Below are 23,702 nucleotides of genomic sequence, written 5' to 3'. Positions count from 1 at the left end.
GGATTGATAACCTATACACATGCAGCTATTGCAAAATTTCGAGGTGGGATTAAAAATGTCCCGCCATGCATTACAGTCCATCAAAAAGGTGGGACACTTTTAATCCCACCGTGGCCCAAAGAGTTATGCCAATTAGATTCAAATCTGTACAAAAACCAATGCGTACCAACACCATTTCAGTGTGGCGCAGATCGCGACACGGCAGATCGTATTCGCAAAAACTTTGACCGTGACTTGCCCCTCGGGACTTCCGGAAGCAGATATCACGCCGGTTGAACGTCTCCGTCGACCCCGAGCCGAGCCCGTTTCGACCGACGACGAAATTCTAGGGGCCACCGCGGTCGGCTCGGTTCGGTCTTCGGATCGTCGAGCGTCGGAGGAAAGCCAAGAAAGACACGGTCGCACCGGGCAAGCCTAGCAAAGTAGCAGCAAGTAGTCGAGCAGTCTTTGGTGGTTTGGCTCGAGTGTTCCCGAGTACCGCGGCTCCGTTTCAGTCGCGCGGAAGCAGCCGACCGTTGCACGTGCTCACGGATCGGACGACAACCGCCACCATCCATGGGTTACCAGTACCCGTTCGCACATCTGGATACTTTGAATTGATTACGAGAAAGTAAGTCATCCAGTATCCGACATTTGTTCGCGCTTTATTCCCGGGAGCGTGCCTCACCCTTCGAAACTTTCACGAAACGAATCGGCCGACGCTTCTCTCTTTCAAAAGCGACGGACGTCGATGGAAGTTGGCAAATCGAGTGAAACGATTTGCTCGTGAATCAATCGTATCACGTGTTTGCCCAATTCGCGAATAACACGATCGATTGCGGTGGTGCGAGCGAGTCGATCGCTTAATAACATCAAAATCGCGGTACAAACGGTTTTCTTTATACGACGATGATTACTTGGGTCGAAAATAAGGTAAGTGCAACTTATTTGGACGCTAACCCAGTCGTCGATACTTTCAGTTTATTTCGTTGATCTGGTTATTGACAGTTTGATGAAATGTTTATATTCAGTTTTGATCGCTTGTAAATTTCTAATTTATCGTTATCGGCGGTATCATTATGTTTCTTGTTACGCTAATGCGCGCTGATTATTGTATGACGATGGCTAGATCTAGATATAAAGTGTACTGTTATCTATTCAATAAAGTAAAAGGTTCCGTTAAATAAAATTCTCTATTTCTCAAAAGTTAGTTTCCTCGTACCACCGAGATCACTCGTGTTATTCTAGAAGTTTTCCAACACTAAATCAATTGACACAATAATTGAATCCATGCGTACAATTTCATTAAAATGTCACGTTTTCAAACGTCAAATTGATACACAATAAAATATTAACTCGGGCCAAAAGTATTGGAATATATAATGTTCTGTCTGTATCAGTGCTCCAAAGCGATAAATTCGAAGTCGTGTCGAAGTGTTGCAGCTAATCAACGAGATTGGGCAGTTTTATTCGCTGGGTGGGTTTTGAGCGAACTGTTTTATTTTTGGGACGATGCGATTACACGGATAAGAGGTCGGTTTCGGTTGACGTTATTTATGCATTTCACGTGTGTACAGTTGGTCGCGGGAGAAGTGATTAAGTGACTTGCAAGATGCAATTATTTCAGTGTTGCACGCGTCGAGACGCAGTCAACGTATCACTGAAATACACATGATACACGTGTGGCTGTGACGTTTTGTGTTTTCATTTCTACTCACGTTCGTGTTTTTACGCGTATTCTGATATTTTTATCGGATAATGGCTTTTAATACGGACAGTCTTCTTCAGTCAGTCAATGGACTCGAATGAGAGATGGTTACAATTTTATTTAATCTCTTGAGGGACGAATTTTTTAATATTTTACAACAAAAATTGTTTATAGTAGATTTTATCCAAACTATAACAGCAGTTAGACTATGTAGAGTATAGGCTTTCTCACTTTAGCCTCTTGAGGGATATTGACACATACAGTGGGTGTAGAAAGTATTTGTACACCGATCAATTTCCAAAAAAATTGTGTAAAATTGTAATTTATTAACTTATTTTTTCTAAGCAATGACATTCTACATATTCTCGGAAATCTCTAGAATAGATAGATATAAAAAGAAATATAGCTATTTATGTAAGTTGCGAAATTAACAAGAAAAAAACAATTAATCGATAAAAATGTTGAAGCAATAAGTATTCGCACAACTGTTTAATTTTTAAAACTTGATTAAAAACAAAAGAAATTTACATTAATTTACAAATATATAATACTTCCTTCGTGGGATTTCCTTTCGATTTTATTATTGATTTTAGTATTTATTATAATTATTGCATCTCTTCTAAGCGTTAAATTAACTAAATTATTAGTTATTCGAAGTGGTATCTTTTTCCATTCCTCTATTAGAGCCATTTTTAAAAGTACTTTCCTGGATGTTTTCTAATTCGTACGGAGCAATAAATTAATCTGTTTACGTTACCAACTCTACTGTAAATGGTTCGTCATAAGAATCGTACAAATACTTATTGCTTCTATACTTTTACCCATTTTTCGCATTTTTTTGTTAATTTCACAAATTATATTAACTAGTAAATGTGGTTTGGACTATATCTATCTTAGAGACTTCCGAGAATATGTAAAATATCATTGATTACAAAAAAAGAAGTTAAGAAACTACAATTTCACACAAAAGTTTTTTGGAAAATTGATCGGTGTACGAATACATTCTACACCCACTGTATGTGTGCTTGTATATAAAAATTATCATTACTTACAATCGCAATACCTTTTAAAATTTTTTAAATATACCATATTAAAATGAGACAGTATAGTTGAATGTTAAAATCGATTTACAGATAAAAATTGCTTTGGTTTGTGTGTATTCAAACGGAAGAAACAGAAATCCATTTAAGATTCATCGCTCAAGAAGTTATATTGTACATTTTAACAAATTTTGAAAGGGTGTTGTGATCGTGAATAACAGTAATTTTTATGTAAAATCGAACGTATAGCAATTTATTCGATACATTCATTCGATCCAACAGGTATTGAGATCGAGATACATTTTTGTTCCTCAACACGAGATATGATATTCATTATTCATATTTTTATTTTTTTTTTTATTCAATCGGCGAAAGATAAGACACTGTTATTCAATATTCGATATTTTTATTTAGACAAGAATTTTGCTTACCTTTCCTTTCAATGACACTGACGAATTGAGTTGATCGCAACAGTATCAGCGATTTACAAGAACAATTGTTTATTCGTTACCAATTAAATAAAAATTGGAATTAACATCTTAGAATAAAATATCTTGCAATGGAAGAAATAAAAATTGAGCAATTAAGTCGAATAAATGTCGCGAATAATACTCGAATAAACTTATTATTCGCATCAAGGTATACATACCTTTCGGTTTCTTTAGATGGGAAATCGATCTTAATGGCATTTTTTACAAGTTTAATATCTGAAAATTACACTCATCACATTTTGAGACGACATTCAAAGGTACTCGAGAAATAATCAGGTACTTGACTTGAAATCTTGTAATCTTGGAAACATGTGTATTTAAAATATATCTACTTGTGATTGGTTCTAGAATTATTGCAGCTGCAATTACAGTTCTTAAACAAGTACATCAAATTATTCGAGGGATTACTTACTTGCAGCTGTATATGCAATACGAACTTAAAGTATTCTTTTGTTTTTGATATCTCCGAGCAAAATAAATTCCAGAAGAACATACGCAATACGAATTATTTATTTAAACGCTTCGACTCTCTTTCTATGAACTCTCTCGAGATATAATAACAAGAATTTACATACAATTCTGTATAAGTAACATAAGCAAATATAATAGCAAAAATGTTATGAGAATAATTTTTCTTGTATTGAACAAAATTAATAATGAGTTATAACAATAATTTTCCTTATAACATCTTTGTATTCACCTTTGTTGTCTAATTGTGAATTCTGTAGAACTTTGTTTACATTGTAGTGTATATACACATTTCTGATGAAGGCTTGTAGTAAATAAACCTTCTCACATATGTTTTTCTGGATCTTGTACTGTTCGAAAACATCAACAAGAAAGTATGGCTACCTTCACCTACTACGTACATATCACATGTATTGAAGAAATATTTTTATTACAGTAAGCAAAATTACTCCAATTTTAGAAGCAAAGATTATTCATCTGAATGTCGTCTTTCTTTGGAGGCTACCACTTGATATATCTTCTAACTATCTTCTAGTTTTAATGAATCACCATTACAAATTAATCGAGTCCTTTGTTTAATCGCTATTAAAAATTAATCGTGACGTTCTTTCTGTTTGTCGTACAAAAATTTGTTTCTAACGCACACGTTCCTAAAAATGACTCATTTTATCATTTAACAAACGGGAGCCTCACCTTAGTCTCTTATCTCCGTTACTTACGATTCGATCCGCTTTCTGTTTTCATACCTCGAGTATCATACTCGCACTTTCTTCGGTTGGTGTCGATTGCTGCATCTCGTTCGTCCGTGGTATCGTAATCAAAGCGAGTACGGAATAAGTTCCTCCCGGTGTTTAATATTTTGATACACTATATTCAGCCACCGCGATTCATGGATGCCCGTGTTTACATTCGGTATTGTACACAGTTTACATTAATAAGTACATTAATTAGCAAACTTCGATAAGTGAACGTATAGTCGTTTCGTGGTGTTCTTTTCATACTTCTTCTCATGAAGAAACTCTCTTCTTACCGAATTAATATATGACGTAAGTGTTGTGGTCGATGAATTTAATATCCTTGGGAAGAATGAAAGATTAGTATGTTCATTAGTTTTAACACGCAAACAATATTTCAATCCTTAAGGTTTTGGGTCCTCTTCGAAGGTTATTGAAAATAAGCATCAATTTTTCAATGAAATGAGGACAAGATTATAACAGAAATGAAACAATCATTTTGCACGATAAGGGAGGATGATGGATTGTAAAACGTTTTTATAACCCTTATAAACTACATAGTTTAAAAAATACTATGAACTCAATCTTGCGTGGGTATGTGATTTCAATTTATTAATTGTAAGTAAAATGTGATTCATGTTGAATTGATGTTATAAAAAATATAAATTATAAGACAGAGTGTGAGAAAAATGAAGTTCCTTAAGTTTTCTATTCTTCAACATATTTGCTTTTTAATATTGTTAGTTATTTTATATAACCTTTGCAAAATTTGAAAAGGACCCAAACCATAAAGATTGAAAGTGTTTTTGTCTGTTTGTTTAAGTAAAATAATACTCATTATTATTTTGAAAAATCAAAATCGTTGAAATATCATCGATACAAAAGGCGTTGTATATTTGTTAGAATAATTGGTAGGATGATTGGAATGAATCTTCTAATTATCTATATAAATAGATGTATTTCAAGTAGCAGAGATTTCTCTGTGAGTCGAGAGAATTTGGCATTCGAGGAGGATCGCGGTTGTTGACAGTGGAATTATAATTTTCAACCATGGATTGAAATGTAATTTCTATTTTGATAAGAGTACAATGACATTTCGTCGTATTTCCTCTCGAAAGTTCGCCTTAAAAAACTTGTCTATATTTCCAGCAGTGCCCGAAGGGAGGGATTGATTTTATCGATATGTTACTTCAGGGGTTTTCATAATCTCTCGAGTGAATTTGCACACGCTTGTCAACGCTGTCTGCCACTTTATCCGACGAAGATGCAACGATACTGCAATTAAGATAAAAGATATCCGTATCGTCACTATCATTCAATTTTGAAACGTGGTTATCGTGCTCGTTATGCATGTCATACTCATATTAATAATCTCTCAACAGGTAGAATGGTCTTGTTTAATACAAATACCTTTAGAGGTATTTATTATTATTCACCAGGTGTGAATAATATAAAACTTGTCGATCAAATTTTAATACTCTAGACTTCGAACTTCGAAAAAATAATAAATTAAATGATTATTAAGTTTACCAGGGGAAACAATCTGGAAATGTATATTATTTTTAAGAACAAATCGTATTTATGAATTCATAGCTCTCACAATGTGCCAATTCTGTGCTATCTTTAATTGAAATTTTTTCAGAGTAATTTTTCATATCAATTATTCAATTGAAGAATCTTGGTAACTTATATTATTTCAAAGAACAATTTGTATTTAAGAATTCATAGCATCACAGCATGGGCATTATGTATGATATTCAATCTACTATACATTTTTAAGAAAAATATTCATGTCACTATTAAATTATTCAGTAAAAGAAATTTGGAAAGTCATATACTCTCTATAAACAAATGAGATTTATTAGATACCATTTAATCGCAAAATTGATAAAATATAAAATTCTGGTAAAATATATTTAAGACAAAAATTGATGTCACTGTTAAACCGCTCAGTGGAAGTATATTAAAAACGTAGGCTAATTGCAAAAATCGTTTCCATTCATTAGCATAACAAATTGCATGTCCTGCATCTGTCAATTGTACTCTTCGTTAATAATTACATAATTCATTGGATCAAATGTTGTAACTGAAGCAAGGTCCTTTCTTTTATATGTTTATCAATAAATACAATTTAATATTAGCGTACTACTGCATATTTATTAATATATTTCGATACAAAGTCAGGAGCTTCTTGAGACATCGGGAAACTACGTTTTAAATGCAACTCGATCACGTCTGCTTCACTTGTCCATAGCTTCCTGCAATGATAAAGTGTTAAGTTCGTTAACAGAATGTTTATTACGTCACGTGACAAATGCACTGTACTCACCAGCGACCGGTGTGGCGCAACATTTCCGTCAATTGTTCGTCATTGATATTTGGCGATCATCCACATCGAATGCAGACACATTAGATCATGCATCGTACTCGAAAATAAAACTGAACCTATCTCACTTTTTTCTCCAACCACAAAATCTTCAAATCGAAGCGACAAACGAAACTACGATTAATATTCAAACTTACACGTACAGGATACGTGTTTTTTTAATTATGCAAATAATAACAAAGAAACGGGGAACACTATCGCGTTAGTTGATTGCAATTTTTCAAACAGCTGCACATAAAATTCGCATCCGACCTCGAAATACTGGTTTTCCTGCTGTTTCGTCAACTTTGCTTGCCCGTATTTAGAGACGTTTGAACAAACGAAAGATGATGTCTGGGCAAATATTGACAGGCCATTCGACGATGAAACGTTTGACATTTAAATAATCTTGGCCGATGCACCGCTGCACGTGCAAGAAACGTGTAAAAGAGATCTATCTAATGCGTATCTGTTGCCTAATTCGGAGCTCCAAACTATGAATTGGGACCCCTAAGGCAGTTTAGGTTTTATGAAATCTTAAAAAAGTATACTTATTAATCATTTCCGTGTTCTACGTATGTAAGTGATTAATATGAACTGATTTTATTATTTTACAAGCATAGATCGTTATATTAAATGAATTAGTGTAAATTATTAGAGTACTACTGAATGAAAAATATTAATGAAGAGATTATTATAACAAATTTCAAGTCGTGCTAAAGATTGTAGTAAATTTTACTCTCGACTACATTTATATTTTCTCCATTTATTTATTGTCTGTTGCATGTAATTTAACTTATACATGTTACCTGTATTCTAACAATTTCCTCTAACAACTGAATCTTTTAAAGAGGATCGTTAAAACGACTACAGTATCATTTGTCTGCTTTTTTTCTCTTCTCGTTCGAAAAGAAGTTGTCTCTCAGAAATCGAGTCAGATATAATCCAAAATTCCATTCTCCTCGATGAAATCACATTTTGCACGTTTCACAGTCGATGACTCATCGCTACTTATTATATATGTAACCAAATTTCGATGAATTTGTTTTAGTCATTTTCGCATGTATTTCGTCGGCAATTTTGTCTGTTTATCACCACATTAACATTCAAGGTTCGAAAGCGATAATAATTCCTTATTGTTACTGCTAAGTATGAAGCTTTTCGCGCAATTTCGTCGCGATAACGAACCACATTTTATTGTAAGCGCGACAATAAAACAGAGACAATTAGCACCGAGATTATTGCATCCCATGTAAAAGAATATCGTCATACGACGTTATTCTAATTTATTATCGGTACCCTTTTGCGTATTTAACGCATCACGGTTATTAATATTAATTGAAATGTATCGGCACTTAAATTTTGCGAATCTATCGTTTTCACTTTGAATAATGACATGAATGATCATTTTTTAATAATAATTACGAAAACCAAATGTTTAGTGCGAAAGAAACGATTTGTTTGGATGATTATCGTTTCGTAGTCTTTTACTACTATTATTATAAAGCATATCGTTCCTGATTTCTTGTATGTGTACTACATAACGTGTTAAAACAATGAGTAACAATACAGTATAAATGTATACTTTACAAATTATGGCTGTCGATCATCATGTACATATATAGGATTACATATCCTTTAAGTGTAGTTGTAATCCTTTATCTTGCTCACTATCGTTCAGTTTTCTTAATGCGTACTTGTGTTCAGACATGTAGTATTACTCAAAAGTGTGCGATATTTTTTGATCTTTAAAATAAAAGAGTGCTTCATGTACACAAGTTTTATTTATATTAAATTTAGGTGAAAATTATAGTTAAATTTGGATTCATTTCAAAGAAAAACAATTCATACATTGTTGTTTAATGATGGAAGGATATGTTGTCATTCATCAATTAAAGAATATCAAAGTCAAATCACCTGGGTAATTGATCGTTTAAAGAGACATATATGGTACATTGATTGAGCACAATACCTTTTTATCTTTACTTAAAACAGTGGTTTTTAATCTTCTTATTGCTCAGCTAAAGCTTATTGCTCATATTCAAAGAAAATTATTGTATGTAATATATCACTTACGAGTGATTTTCAAAGAAATTACTATTCCACAATAATCAGTAGTTTACAATGAAAAAAGTACACAGTCTTATAAGTATAATTAGAGTAATTTGTATGCAGAACATTCATTACATCCATTTCATTCAACTCTTGACATTTGTCTGTTTTTATATCTTCATTATTTTAAATTCAATCAATAATTATAATATATACTTACTAAATCATTCCTCCTATATTAACAACGGTACGAGGTCTCAACACTGGGGGTTGAAAACATCTCGCATAATTGCTTCCAAGCCTAATCAACAGATTAAAATTATTTAATTAAAAAGCTTGAGGCCACAGTGTTTTTTCATTGTTGTCTGTAACTGAATCATTCCTTCTACATTAGCTTCACTATGAGGACTCAACACTGGCGGTTGAAAACATCTCGCGTAATTGGTTCTAAGGCTAACCAACAGATTAAAATTGTTTAATTAAGAAGCTCAAGGCCACAGTATTTTTAAATTGTTAAATGTATACACTCTTTCATTGATAGTTCGTACTCCAGAATCGGCATTTAGCTTCTATTCTCCGGTTTTATCTGCCCATCCTCCAGTTCTCATAGCGCAAGGAAGATTTCTCTGACCGTTGTCCTCGGGATATACCATCCGCGACGATTAGCTCAACGAATGATGCAATCAGGTCGGATAGTAAACGATAAAAAACGCACGTGAACGAGCAAAACAGGCGTTGATCGGGCGATTAGGTTCTTGTGCTCCGGTCTTAAGGCGTTTCTCAACGGACGAACTGCCCGTATCGAGCAATTGGGCCGGTCAATGCTAAAATACAGAGAACCAATCGTGTTCTTTCCCTTTTCCTTGTCGCGTGACGTTTGAGGAAAGTGCATCGACATTCCTTCGTTGCGAAAAAATACCCTCAGGGGCTGTAGCTATGTTTGAATGTAGCCTCGGTGCGGTTATAAGGAGGCCAGTGGGCCTCAACAGATATGGAAAGCATTGTAATGTAAGAAGTTAAGGATTGACGTAAAACAATGTAAATGTGACTAGGAAAAACACGCATATGTGCAAAACTGGTGATTTGTAACAAGCAAGACTGGACTAATAGACACAATAACCAATATAAAACACATTACGTACACTTATCAAATGAAGAAGCAAACATACATTGGAAAGAAGGGATTAAGGTGTTATAAAATTTATCTAAATATTTTTCAACTTTGACCTTTTGCATTTTTTTTTTAATGTACGAAGCCTTGAGAATATGTTCTTAAAATATTCTTTAGGATTTACCAACTCCTATTTTAGTGTATGAAGTCAAGGTCTTGACAAAATTGATATTTATAGAGGATGCTATTCTGTGAAATTGGTGTTAATTATAATTGGTTGCCAGTGTCTTATTTATAGGACACACAGTGAAACTAAATAGAATTTTGTTTCACCAGTAAATTATTTCCTTAGCTTTCTAAAGTATTTTTTAGTACAATATGCAAGAGCTAAACATGCATTTCGGGAAAATAACAATTTATTATTATTATTATTTATTATTTATTATTACATAATGCGTTAACCATTCAGGTTAATGTAATTTCTTAAATAATTGGAATGTTTTTGTAAACCTAGTATTTCTAAATTCACAAATCTATTAATATCTACAGTAGTTTGGACAGCATGCTTTTTCCAATGAATTTGAGAAGCAGGAAATGCCTAACAAATTTTCCTTGCGTTTATTTTTAACTGAAAAGTACCAACTACTGTAGTGAATTAAACACCTCAATTCACTATTTATATCAAAATGTTCTTTATTTTACACAATATTGTTCGTTATGACACTGCCTTGTCTCGGAGTATTAGCTAGCAGCCCGGACGACGGTTTAGTCTTCCCTCTGGTCGTTCTTCACTCGCGTATCCGCTTGCCCGTGCGGGTGGCCCTTGCCGATGGTCCGATCCGAGGAAAATGTCGAGACGAAGCCATAAAAAGTGGTAGCGCCCCTGCTTGCACTTGGGACCTTGGTTGAGTGTCGAAGAGCGACGATGACTATATTTTCGACATACGCTTTCCACAACTGGGAAAACTCGACTTTCTCTCGACTCTCGTGCCCGAATGTTTACCACACTATTAACTTAAACTCACTACAAATACACAATCTGTCTAAAAAGAAACCGAACTTTTGCTATAAAAAGAAAAAAGTACAAGTAAAATTTTTACACACACGTTTATTTACTCAAAATAATCTTCCTCTGCGTCAATACAGCTTGTAGACCGCGTAATTAACATTTCGAAGGACCTTTGTAGCTCCTGTTTTGGTACCCCGTTTAGTACGGCGGTTACAGCAGCCTGAATCTCCGAAACGTTGCTATAATGTGTCCCTTTCATTGGAATTTTCAATTTTGGGAAAAGAAAATAATCGCAGGGTGGCAGATCAGGCGAGTACGGTGGATGATCCAAGGTAACAATGCCTTCTTTTTAGCCAAAAATTGACGCTCAATTGCGGCTTTGTGTGCAGGTGCAGTGTCGTGCAGCAACATCCAACATCGTCTTTAATGGACTCTCGATCGCTTTTAAATCTAGTGAACCACTCGTAAACTTGTGTATGGCTTAGCCATTCATCCCCATACATTTGTTTTAATAACGTAAGCGTTTCGGTAAAAGTCTTTTTCAATTTAACGCAGAACTTAAGCAACTCAACAGCGCTCTATTGCGGTATTCCAACAAGCATCACAAAACGTCCGTTATATTTCAAATCACACAACGGAATGTGAACGATTGATTCAAATGACATTGTGCACGGTCAACAATTAACGTTGAACCTATCGTCTTTTATTATCTGTAACTAGATGGCGCGATTAGAAAAAAATGTTAGAGCAAAAATTCGGTTTCTTTTTAGACAGACCGTGTAAGTAGTAAAAGCTTAAATAGAAAGAATTAATTTTGTTATCAAGCCTTGCAATTCAAATGAGAAGCATAGTATTTATCTAGAATTTATCCGAGAATGTTGCATCAAAAGAATGCGCGGCGAATTATACAAAGACTTCTAAAGCGATAAGTTAATTTAGCCGTTCATTGCACAAATCGATTAACTCGATAAAACAAGACTTAGAGCAGAGTCCACTCTAAGATAATACACGAATTCTTAATGTATAAAACAAATCCTCCGCGATGCGGACATGCAACAACGAAACAACAACCAAGCACCTACTATTCGAATGCCGAAGATACGATACAAAAAGACCAAAATATAAATTGAACCCAGACTTGGCCTTAACATCTCAAGATCTTGTGCAAAACACCATCAAATATTTAAGAGACACCAACCTGCGTCACAAAAGGATGTGTTCGTCGCTAATGACCTTGCAGTCGATGTGACGTAAAGCCTCTATTTAAAAAAAAAAAGATAATTATAGTAATATTTCAAACTCTATTTTTCTTTCATGAAGCCTGTTATAGTTCAGTTTACACTTGTACCTGTAAATGAGAGGAAATTATTTGAAGGAAAAAAAGGAATTCTTTGTTACTCGAACAATACAAGATCATTGTTGGACTTTTCACAGAGTAACCTACATTTATTGTTTCGCAGATATTAATTTGAGATTTCTACGTCTAGAGGGTTTATGATCTTCTTCAGATGTAATATTTCAGGTTACGGTTAAAAAGAATTTCTTATCTTAGCTGGCGTTTTAAAGAAAGTTTTATTTTGGCCTTTGGATGGAAAGCTTAGCCTACCAAAGTATAATGGAATTTACCCAAAGAACTTTGTAAAACGTTAGCTGTAGTTGTATCGTCTTTTGTATTACGCAGTCCGGTGATCGATGCCAAGTTCGATCGATATATGGGCTCACCACCCATGTATACTAATAGAAAAGGCTTTTTTGTATTATTTATTGCACTAATTATTTTTATCACATAACTATTCGTTTTTTAGACACTGCCAGTTTGCGTTACTTAATTCTACATAAGGATTTAGTCTGCAAACAAATTCAGATAACCAATTGTACACTTTATGGGGTAGTAAGACAATGTACACATACCTTTCACTTGTTAAAGTTAAAATATTTATTGAATTAAAATATCACACTTATGTTTATAGTACTAGTTTTATTAAAGGTCTGATTATTAATCTTTGTCATGTATGTTTAGTGTAAAAGTGTTTGTTAAGTTCACGTGACCATATAATTTAATTTGTGTTTTAATTTGATTTAGTAACCAAGGATCTGGGTCTTTCAACTCAACTTTTATAATTCTCAAAATTATATTTAATTAAATTTCTTATTACACTAATACATATAAACAAAAATTATACCGCCTTGCACTGGTCCTCCTGAATCATCGATTGAAGAATTTTTCTGTACATTTTTTTTAAAGATGCATGATTGATAGACCTATCAAGATTTCATCGCTAAATGTAATAACATAGCAAAAAGAATTTTGTATATTTAAACAAATCTAAGGTCTTGTTAACTTTCATCGTTGCTAATTTACATGTTTACAGTTTGGAAAGTTCAATCGTTACCTGAAAAATATTCCAATTTTTCCTACACGAAACCTGTTAAAATTAATCATATAATTTAAATGATCACTAACAAAATTAAAATTTCCTTTTTTTAAGGAATTAAATATTCTGTTCAGTGTTATTTGTATCATGTTACCGTTTTCGATTCGATGTTTTCGAATCGTTATCTCATATCACCTCAGGCTGAGATTCTCAGCTCGTTGTGAATGAAGCACGTTGTATTTATACATATTTATTATTTACGCTTGCATTTCATAGCGATGGAAGATATTATGCGGGGTTACTTGGCAAAGGTAGCAGGAATCGTCGTGTCTCGGAACACGTAGAGTTTTATCCAGTAATTTCATGTGTTTTCGAAAGTGAAGATTTTCAAGTCCATACCATTCGACATTGTACTTATTAGCGCAATCCCGCGCAAACGTTTGTCAAACACTCGCACTCGTCAATAATCAATGTAAACATTCTATCGACGATATATAGGTTGTTTCTTAAACGGCGTATTTTGTGTACGTGGCACAGTTCCTGCTCCTAAAATAACGCGATTTTCTAAAAGTGTATCTCTCGGTATATTGCTGTCTAACCTCTCCACAAAGTTTAAGGTCTAGTTCGAATCAAAACCTATTTTGCAAGAACAGTAATTAATATAACTATTTTTCCTTTAATACCAACGATAAACATCGACAAACGTGTAAAATTTTGATTGAAAAGCAAAAGTGAAACAAAAATAGTAAAACTGACAGTTTAGCGTTTGTTTGTCAACATAGTGTCGAGTGATAATTTTGATTTAAACGAATGAAGCTCAAGTCTACTTGGGGAATGTTTTTGCCAAATTTATTGTCAAATATTAATTGAAAACAGCTTGTAGGCGGGAATCAATCAGCACAACTAGAAATAGTCTGGCCAATAGAAAGACTAATTCTGGCCAAGACGAAGTTCTGGCTCGGACAACGCGTTTCTTCCTGGTGCACGTGGTGCATACGCGAATGCCTAAACTTTAACTGGGCGCCGCGTTATCGAACCCAATCTTGTCGTTGCAACGTCGGAAGTTTGATGCAAGAAATAATCTGGCATTGGCTATTTTTGAATGGGCGCCGTTTATACGCATGTATGGGCATACGACACCAATCGAGCAAATCCACGTGTCCGAGAAGAGATTTACTTATTTACTTATTTAACTTTCTGCTTAAGGGATGAAGCCACATTAGAAGGGCACGTATTAAATATTTCCCAGGATACTTTTTTTTTACAGAGAAAAATTTATGTAAGGTTCTTTATTAACTTAGAGAATATTTTAGGCACGTTTTAAAGTACATTTGGTCAGTTTTACGATTCATTTCACGCATAAATCTTTGAGATATCGCGTTTTGTTCGAAACTATATTTTTCCAATCTGTGAGAATGATACATAATAATAAACATCATAAAATTTAAAATACAAGCATTTTTGGATAATATATTAAATTACCTAAGTTCTCATACAAAACGTTAAAAATGGAGCCTAAGATTTTAAGTATACATTGAGAGAAATAAACGCGAGGCAATTTAGGATCGAAAGGTAATACTTTCCATGTAAAATACGACTTTCAGTTCCGATAACGTATGTGATGTTCTTTTACTTGTGATAGGCTGAATCGTCTGGATAAATACAGACTGTCGATGGTAAACGTAAATGACCTCACTTCAGGCTGCGTGAGAGTATTCCATTAAGAGAAACATAACAGCAAAAAGTAATTTAGTAGACTTGCAACAGCGAACTGATCCAGGAAATATAGTACAAGATTTGTGATTAGAAAATGTCTTAGGATCTGTTGTGAGGTTTATTTAAACAAAATATTAATTCCAATGTTATTGTTCTGCAATTATTTACAAACTTTTCGACCAAGTAGTATTTATAGTCCTCTGAAGCAGTGAAAATTTGTTAATCTAAAATACAATGTTATAATTTTTTGAAGAATATAAATGATGTAAAAGTAAAATTTATATATTTGTATTTGTATAAAAAGGGTTACTTTGTGCTCTTGATATAATAATAATGTAAATATATTCAACTCTATGTTGATACATTCGTTTACATGCTTCTTCCACTCATAGTATGGTATCATCCAGATTGTCTAAATATGTCTGTACATGTCTAAATTTTCTTGTTTGGGAATATTTAAAAATTTGCAATTCTACCTTTATGATCTTGGACATATGCAAATTTATCTCGTGATCATTTTCATGAGCACTGATTAAATAAAATTTAATATTCCATATACCTGTAACATTATTACAAATTTTCTTTCAAAACATTAACACTATTGATAAATATATTTTTATGTTCACCGATGAAATAAAATTCAATATTCCAGATACCTGTAACATTAATAAAAATCTAATTTTCTTTCAAAACACTATCGTTATCGAAAAATGTATTTGAATTCCGTTGCTTCACTTCCCTTGAAAATGTCTTCCCATACATTTAATGAAAATCTATTGGTTGAAATTATCTACAGTTATAACAAGCCATTTATTCAACATCGTCCTTCTAATTTAAAAATCTATTCAAGTTATTATTCGTAGAAACGATCATGTCCGCGAAGAGCACGCACAATCACTGGACAAATGACAATAACGATTACCATAAGTGTACTGGGAATCGTAATTCGTGTCAAGAATCATATTAAAGGAGTAATTGAGTTAAATGCATAATTCATGTACTTTGGCATCGTAATCATGCAGACGTTCCGCTATGAATCAAAGAATGGACCCACTAATTTATAATTGAAAGAGTATTCTTCTGTCTACGAACGATTATTCCAATCTTTTTATTTGCGCCAATTTTCAGGCTCAATTGGTACTAAACTTCTTCTAGCATCCTTCCTGTGAACATTACATTGTCCGAGCAAATATTAACGTATTCCTCTGTGAATAGTAATGTCGTTGAAGTTGATTCCCTCTGTTTTTAGCCTTTCGTGGAAACTTTTCTGTGGTTGTGAAGTGATAATCTTCAAGATAAAGATTAATTGGAAATAGAATACATACTTCAAGATGTTTGATGGACATATTTTGTTTTGTTCAAAATAAATGAGTAAATGAAGGATTTAATTACGTAGAGATCTTGTCTTTTTTTCATATTTTTACTGTCATCTTTTCACTTTCACTGGGATCTATAAACGTGCATTGCTCTTGGCTCTGCGCACTCTACTAACCCAGACACTATTGCTAATTGGTTAAGCAAGCACGGTCGCAATTTGTACCTGGAGAAAAATAAACGTCGAAAGTATGCAGTTTACGTAATCTCGGGCAAATAATAGTTTCTGAGAAAGATTTGCAGGCTCAATAAATATTGTCCGTCTTATTAGACCTCTTGAAATACAAACAGAATGGAGACAAAGTGTGTCAAACTAACATGAAATGCAAACCTCAAAAAATGTAGGAAGAAATACCTAATTTTTTAATAAATTTTACATTATCATTGAGATACATGTTTTATAATTGCGTAAGCCGTTGACTACACTTATTTTTATCTTGGGCCATTTATTTGTTTGTCAGAATTATCTCTTTGAATATTGCTCCAATATTATCTTTTATATCAAGAAGAAGAAGATTTGGAAATATTTAGAAAATGAAGTATTTGAATTTATTTTATTAGTTTGTTATTCTTCAGTATTTTTCAAACTTTACGTTTACGCAGATCTCTCTAAAGAAATATATTATTATTCCTGTAAGTGTAGTTTAAAATTGTTTATTAAAAAATGTATGTTTATTTTCAAAAACTGCAATGCAATTTAAGTGCTTTCATAATTTTTAATTAAAAATTTTCATACACTGCTTAGTGTAACAATATACAAAATAAATGTGAAACAAATTAGCATACATGCAGGGGTCTATTTTTAATAATAATCAATAATCAAATAGTAGATCGTTAAAAAGCCTTATTGATAGGCTTGCAGATAAAATAGCCACCCTTGTATTGAAAAATTACACTAAATTGTTTATTTTGTATTACTTCTAACAGAAGCAGAATAAAATATAACAAATAAGAAAGGGCCTAGCCGATTAAGATGGTCAAAACTGCCCTTAGAGCTTTATCAATGGCTCTTGAATCATCCGAAAGTTGACCAAGAAAAACCTCTCTGAGTAAAATTTTAACACTCTAGCTTGCCCGTGAGGGTAGTTACAGGGTAAAATAGATTTTATGCTTTCCGGCGCATTTTTCGGTCTCAAATGTGTTCTATAATTCTGAAAAAAATCTGACACATTCCGGATCCTAAGGCACATTTTTGAGAATTTTTTCAGATTTTTTTGTTGGAAACTGTGGTCGTAAAAAATGAAAAACCTCAAAAAAATTGGAAAAACTTTTTTTTCTTAAAAATATAAAAACATGCTATTTTTCTGTTTGGTTCCCTGATAAAGTACTATAACAGGCAGTTTTGTCAAATATTTTATAAATTTTTTGTTCGGCTGCTTCATTGTCAAAAACAATAAAAACTGAATTTTTTCGACGTTTTTGCTGGGACGTTTTTTATTGTTTTTGACAATGAAGCAGCCGAACAAAAAATTTTTAAAAATTGAACGATACTGCCTGTTATAGTACTTTATCAGGGAACTAAACAGTAGAATAGCATGTTTTTATATTTTTGAGAAAAAAAGTTTTTTCGATTTTTTGAGGTTTTTCATTTTTTACGACCACAGTTTCCAACAAAAAAATCTGGAAAAATTCTCAAAAATGCACCTTATGATCCAGAATGTGTCAGATTTTTTTTCAGAATTATAGAACACATTCGAGACCGAAAAATGCGCCGGAAAGCGTAAAATCTATTTTACCCTGTAACTACCCTCACGGGCAAGCTCTAGAGGGTTAAAAATGTACTCAGAGGGGTTTTTCTTGGTCAGCTTTCGAATGATTCAAGAGCCATCGATAAAGCTCCAAGGGCAGTTTTGACCATCTTAATCGGCTAGGCCCTTTATGTACTTATTAATAAGAAACTTCAGCTATTTCAAATTTTGAAACTTGTTAGAGTCCAGTTCCGCTACTGATCCCTTTTGGCTTGAAAACCCTCATCCTTATGGTTCGTACTCCCACTTTGGAAAACACCACTGTAAAGTGTCTGCTCAAACAAGTTTATCAAGCAAATGTAGAGTGTACGTCTAATAAAAGAGAGTAAGCAGAAAAGAATAGCACGAATGGTCATTTAAGGACTTCGAGGACTTCACCGTCATTACGTCTGATATTTTTAACCGACCCGAACGTCCAAACATCATCGCATTACGTGATATATTTTGAATGGCGATCCCACTGAACAATTTTTTTTATTCAAAGCGTTTACCTTGTTAAGTTTCTCAAGCGTAGGACGTAATTACTGTCGAATTAACGTGATATATAAAATGACGCCGGCCCTTTTCTACTCGATTGAATGACACCTGTCGTAATTGTGCACTTCCTTGTTACGAAATCCTCAACCTTGTACAACGAAACGATTACGGTTCGTCGAATTCATTGTTCGTTTTGTTTCCTCCATAAAGGAACGCTTCTTTTTTCGCGATACAATAGTACCTCGGATATAGATAACATTTATTGCTCTGATTCGCGATCTGGAGTCATCCTCGTCAGCGTTTACGTTTGTTCAGCTGGAGCAGATGCCACGTGGAACCCAAATCGATATAAAATAATAGAAATCATTTTAAGAAAAGTTCCAAGCAATGAAATTCTCACTGAAAGAACACATAGCGATACTTTGAAACGATTAACTTATTCTTCGATCGAAACCAGAGAGCAAACTTAATGTATTAACTGTACATCGTAACTACAACAAAGAATAATTTCAGGAATAATGATTTGTGGACTTCTATCGTCATACTGAAAGCAAAGTTGTGTCAAAACTAGTCTAGTGAAATGTATTTCGTTGCGTCCTATTTGTGATTCTCTTCGAGCAGCTTATTTAACATGTTGACTGTCAAACTAATATTCATGAAAATTTATACCAAGCTACAGTTTGGTTTTGAGACACTTGTAAACTGTATAATCTAAAATTGTACGTAGCACTTGTTTTTTCAATCTTATACAAAAAATAGAAGTAATTTAAAATTTGTTCTCGTAGTGATCTTGGAATTAATGTTGTATTATAAGATTGTTACAAATTCTTTAAATAATACGTTATAGTATTTACATTTCTCGTTTTCCTATTACCTAGTAGAACAATTTACATCATAATAAGCTAGTTATAATTAAATGAAACAGAAGTCAATAACTAAAAAACAAAATATATTGTACATAATTTAGAAATTCGTAGAATCATTCGAAACATTATAGATCTTTCTACGATTTATGCATAACAAGTTTTGAAAGTATTTGCATATCTTAGAAAAAATTTTGCAATAAATCACATTACTTCCTGTTATTTCGAAATCATCTCTTGAAATAAACTATATGTAGTAATACATTATGGGAAAACTTTTAATATGCTCATTACGATAATATATCTTGCATTTATTTACACTTCTTTGTTGACTTTGCTTATATTTAGAGTCAGTTTCGTGTTTTTTTGCAATTATTATAAACGCTGCTATAAATCTGTAATTAAACCTACAATTCGCGTATAATCTAGACTTTGCTCCGTTTGGTTATCAACTTTTCCGAGCAATGACTTTTTGAACGGAAGATGATTCAACGATGATGGCACCGAATGAGACTACGCAGTCTCCTGCATTCGGAACCAACGTGTTATTACACAGAGATACAATTGTTTTCAGTATGATAATAGTATGAAAATGTAGAAGTTCACAGATCATTATTCGTGCAATTATTCTTTCTTTTATTTACTCCGAGTAAAGAATACGTGGATGGTTACAAAGAATCACCATGTGTCCTTTCAATGTGAATTGTTTGGAATTTTTTGTAAAATGATTTCTATTATTTTATATGGATTCAGTTTCTATCTCTTAGACACTTATCAAAAAGTTTCCAATAAAAATGAAAAGGGATTGTGTCATTTTTTAATCGCGTAGTACAGTAATCGCACATGATTGAAGTCTCAGAATAAAAAGGAAAAAAGAATAGCAGGAACTGCATGACCCGGTTTCCACGCTTGCGAAAGATTATCTGCTGTGTACACAGTGTTGGAAATGCCGTAGAATTAATTCGTTTTCACCTTGTCCTCGTCACGGTGGCTGCTCGCAATCAGAATGTTTCCGTTTAAAATACTTTGTATCTAAAATATATACAATATTTCTATAGAATTATCGTTCAACAATTTAGTTTCAAACTTTTGAAAACTTAAGGTTTTTATTTTTGTACTATTCTGAGATTATAATCCAGTGTTTTCCAAACTTGACAAGGAAAACTTTTAACAGGTTTTCTAGGGTAGTAATTATTTTTGCAGATTATTATTTTTGTAACATATTGCAAATATATGATATATTTATTTTAACTTGATATATATATATATATATAGAAGAACAAATATTAATAGAATTGACACATTCACGCAGTTTTTCTTAATATTTATAACTTGTATTGAATAGTATTATAAAATCCGTATTACTTAACTGTCAGATAAAATTATGTAATTGTAAGCGAAATATCTAATGACATTTGTTATCTTTGATTACTTTTAATAGACGCAGAATATGAGTGATGAATATAAATCAGTACAGAATTACGTTGTATTCAAGCGTTTATTTTGGTCTAGTTAATGCGTTTTGCAAATTAATGCCTCAGATTAGCTTTGACTACGTTGTATTTGATCTTGATATTCAAAATAGAATGTCAATAAATGGTACATAATTATAGGTACATTGATACATATATTAACAATAGATTTACGAAGAGGACCATTTTGATCCATTCCAAATTTCACAAAGTTTCACAGAAATCGTTAACATTTTTCCTCAACCACTTATGCGGACCTTTATTCACGTAAAAAGACAAGCATATATACAAATTCATTTTTGTTCAAGTTTCCTATTGATTTTAGTAATTCAACTTCACTTATTAAAGTATTGCTTCGGTAACAGGAATCTGATAAGAAATCTCCGTAACGTATTGTTAACCCTTTAACAGCGGGACGATTTTTGGTGCAAATTCCAAGAGGCACAGAGGTGTGCATTTAAAAAAATACCAGCTCATAGGGAATGATAAAACGGAACTTTCTTATATTTACAGTTTATTCATACGACGTTTAGTTTCAGAGATAAAAATTGAAAACTTAGAAGACCTTTTGTCTGAAACTCAATTTTTGCAACGAACTTCCAACTTTTCAATTTTTATTTTCGAAACTAAGCTACCCATAAATAAACTGTAAATATAAAAAAGTTTCATCTCATCATCTCCTGTAAGTTGATATTTTTTTTAAATTGATGTAACGAATACAAACACTTCTCTGAACCCATTTCTCGAGAGCTTACATATACGCCCTTCGCAGCCAAATGGTTAATGATACATAATGAAAGATGTAATTTTTACACAGAGGTGCATGACTATCCCCTCCATTTCTCGGACGTCTGTGATTTATCAAGTCGCGAGAAACAAATAGAGAAATCCCCCAACAAATGAGTCATATCGAACTCAATACATCTGCTGCGGAATTCGGTTAATTGTGATTACGATGCTGACTTGTGGAAGCGTGTCAAGCATTCGGTGAACTGTCATATCAATGCGATTAATGCCGGATGCATGTTTTATGTGATTCCGAATGCACTGAAACGAATAACGGCTCGGTTATCGTTCGTCTCCTGGTTACGCGAGGAGAGGAGATTACTTATCTTAATATGCTAATAAAGAGTTATCTCGTGAAAGGTTTTCCAGCGTGGAACCAGTGAAAAACCGGTTAAATAGGGGTTATGCGTGGCTGAAGTTATCTAACACCGATAGCTGGTAACCCCTTCGATTATTGTATTAACAGTCGAAAACAGACGAACGCACCATCACTCATTGTGCATTGAGTATTGTGTACTATGTGCGTTCAGACGAAACAAAGTTCAATTGCCTTTTGACACTATCAGGTTGATGTGAAACTTTTGTTATTTCTGTACGAAGTTATACTTTGAACAAAGTTAAAGATTTCCACTTGACGACAAGGGACCAGAAATTGTGAATTACGACATACTCAATTTTATCCGAAAGATACGCTTCATCATAAGTTACTCTTGATGAAAGATTGAACACAATTGTGTTTGAAGTAAAACTTCAAGCCAAGAAGTTTCGAATAATACCTAATTTTTGTACTTCAGTGCATATAGTTAGACCAATACAGCTATTGTAAAATTTTGTTTATTCTTTTAAATGTGTATAAATAGATAGTGTACTTTCATTAGCAATTTGATTTAACAATTACGGTTAACTATCTCGCACCAACTTACACAATCCAATCATATTCTGCCTGTAATCAATCAATTTTAATCAATAATGATTACTGAAATCAGATACAGGTAATTGGATTTTCTTCTTTGTTGATATGGATGACTGATCAAGATAAAAGTTTAGGTAGCTTTTTCAGTATTCCTATATTGTACCAGTACACTAAATCATGTGAATTGTTTATCAGTCTATGTAATTGTTTATCCGCAAATGTTATTTACTAATATCTGTCGTCAATATACAGGGTGTCCCAAAACTTGGGGAGGAGCCGGAAATGGGGGGTAGCTGAGACGATTCTGAACAACAATTTCCTTTGCAAAAATGTCGGATGGGGCTTCGTTAAGGAGATATTAAGCGAAAACCCTGACCAATCAGAGCGCGCGTAGACCGTTGGAGCGGCCGCGATAGCGAAGGCTAGCGCTGGCGGCCGCGCTTGCACGCGAACAAGTGACTCGACGTGCATCGAAGCATCGACCTAGCGCGTAGCCTTTGCTACCGCGGCCGCTCCAACGGTCTACGCGCGCTCTGATTGGTCGGGGTTTTCTCTTAATATCTCCTTAACGAAGCCCCATCCGACATTTTTGCAAAGGAAATTGTTGTTCAGAATCGTCTCAGCTACCCCCCATTTCCGACTCCTCCCCGACTTTTGGGACACCCTGTATTGATATGTTATTGAAAGATTGTAGATCCTTAAGTTAATAAACAGTTCAGTTATTTGTTTTCATGGATTATTTTGTTTAGATTCGAATACATGCTTGCCAATTATTATTTTCAATTTTGTATTCTAATTTCAATAGTTATTATCTTTCACAGTTCAATAATGGAATGTTATCATCACAAGTAACGATCTACTTTGATGTTTGAGTAGCATGTGTATATATCATGATAAACGGTTCGATTCAGAGATAGCATTTGTTAAAATTGTTTTGTATCATATTTACTTTATAAAATTGTTTATTTCTTTGCAATCTAGTGATCGATCTATAATAACTCACCTACTTAATTAACCTTTG

At 33.4% G+C, this 23,702-nt stretch overlaps 1 protein-coding gene across 3 annotated transcripts in view; it reads left to right on the top strand.

The window, feature by feature from the left end:
* Positions 1-419: 419 nt before the first annotated feature.
* The window catches only part of LOC128872836 (proton-coupled amino acid transporter 2-like), a 54,901-nt gene continuing 31,618 nt past the window's right edge, over positions 420-23,702 (top strand). Inside the window, exon 1 of one of the 3 annotated variants that reach the window (XM_054115915.1) lies at positions 420-610. Coding sequence is in view for 2 of the 3 variants with exons in the window: in XM_054115914.1 (XP_053971889.1) it covers positions 889-912 (24 nt within the window). In the remaining variant the exon portion in view is untranslated. Of the gene's footprint in view, positions 611-669; positions 913-23,702 lie in introns of those variants that run through there. The other 2 variants (XM_054115914.1, XM_054115916.1) reach the window with 2 other exon arrangements.

The sequence above is a fragment of the Hylaeus volcanicus genome, chromosome 2, assembly GCF_026283585.1.
Source record: "Hylaeus volcanicus isolate JK05 chromosome 2, UHH_iyHylVolc1.0_haploid, whole genome shotgun sequence".
Taxonomy (NCBI): domain Eukaryota; kingdom Metazoa; phylum Arthropoda; class Insecta; order Hymenoptera; family Colletidae; genus Hylaeus; species Hylaeus volcanicus.
This window is presented reverse-complemented; position numbering and strand designations above follow the sequence as displayed.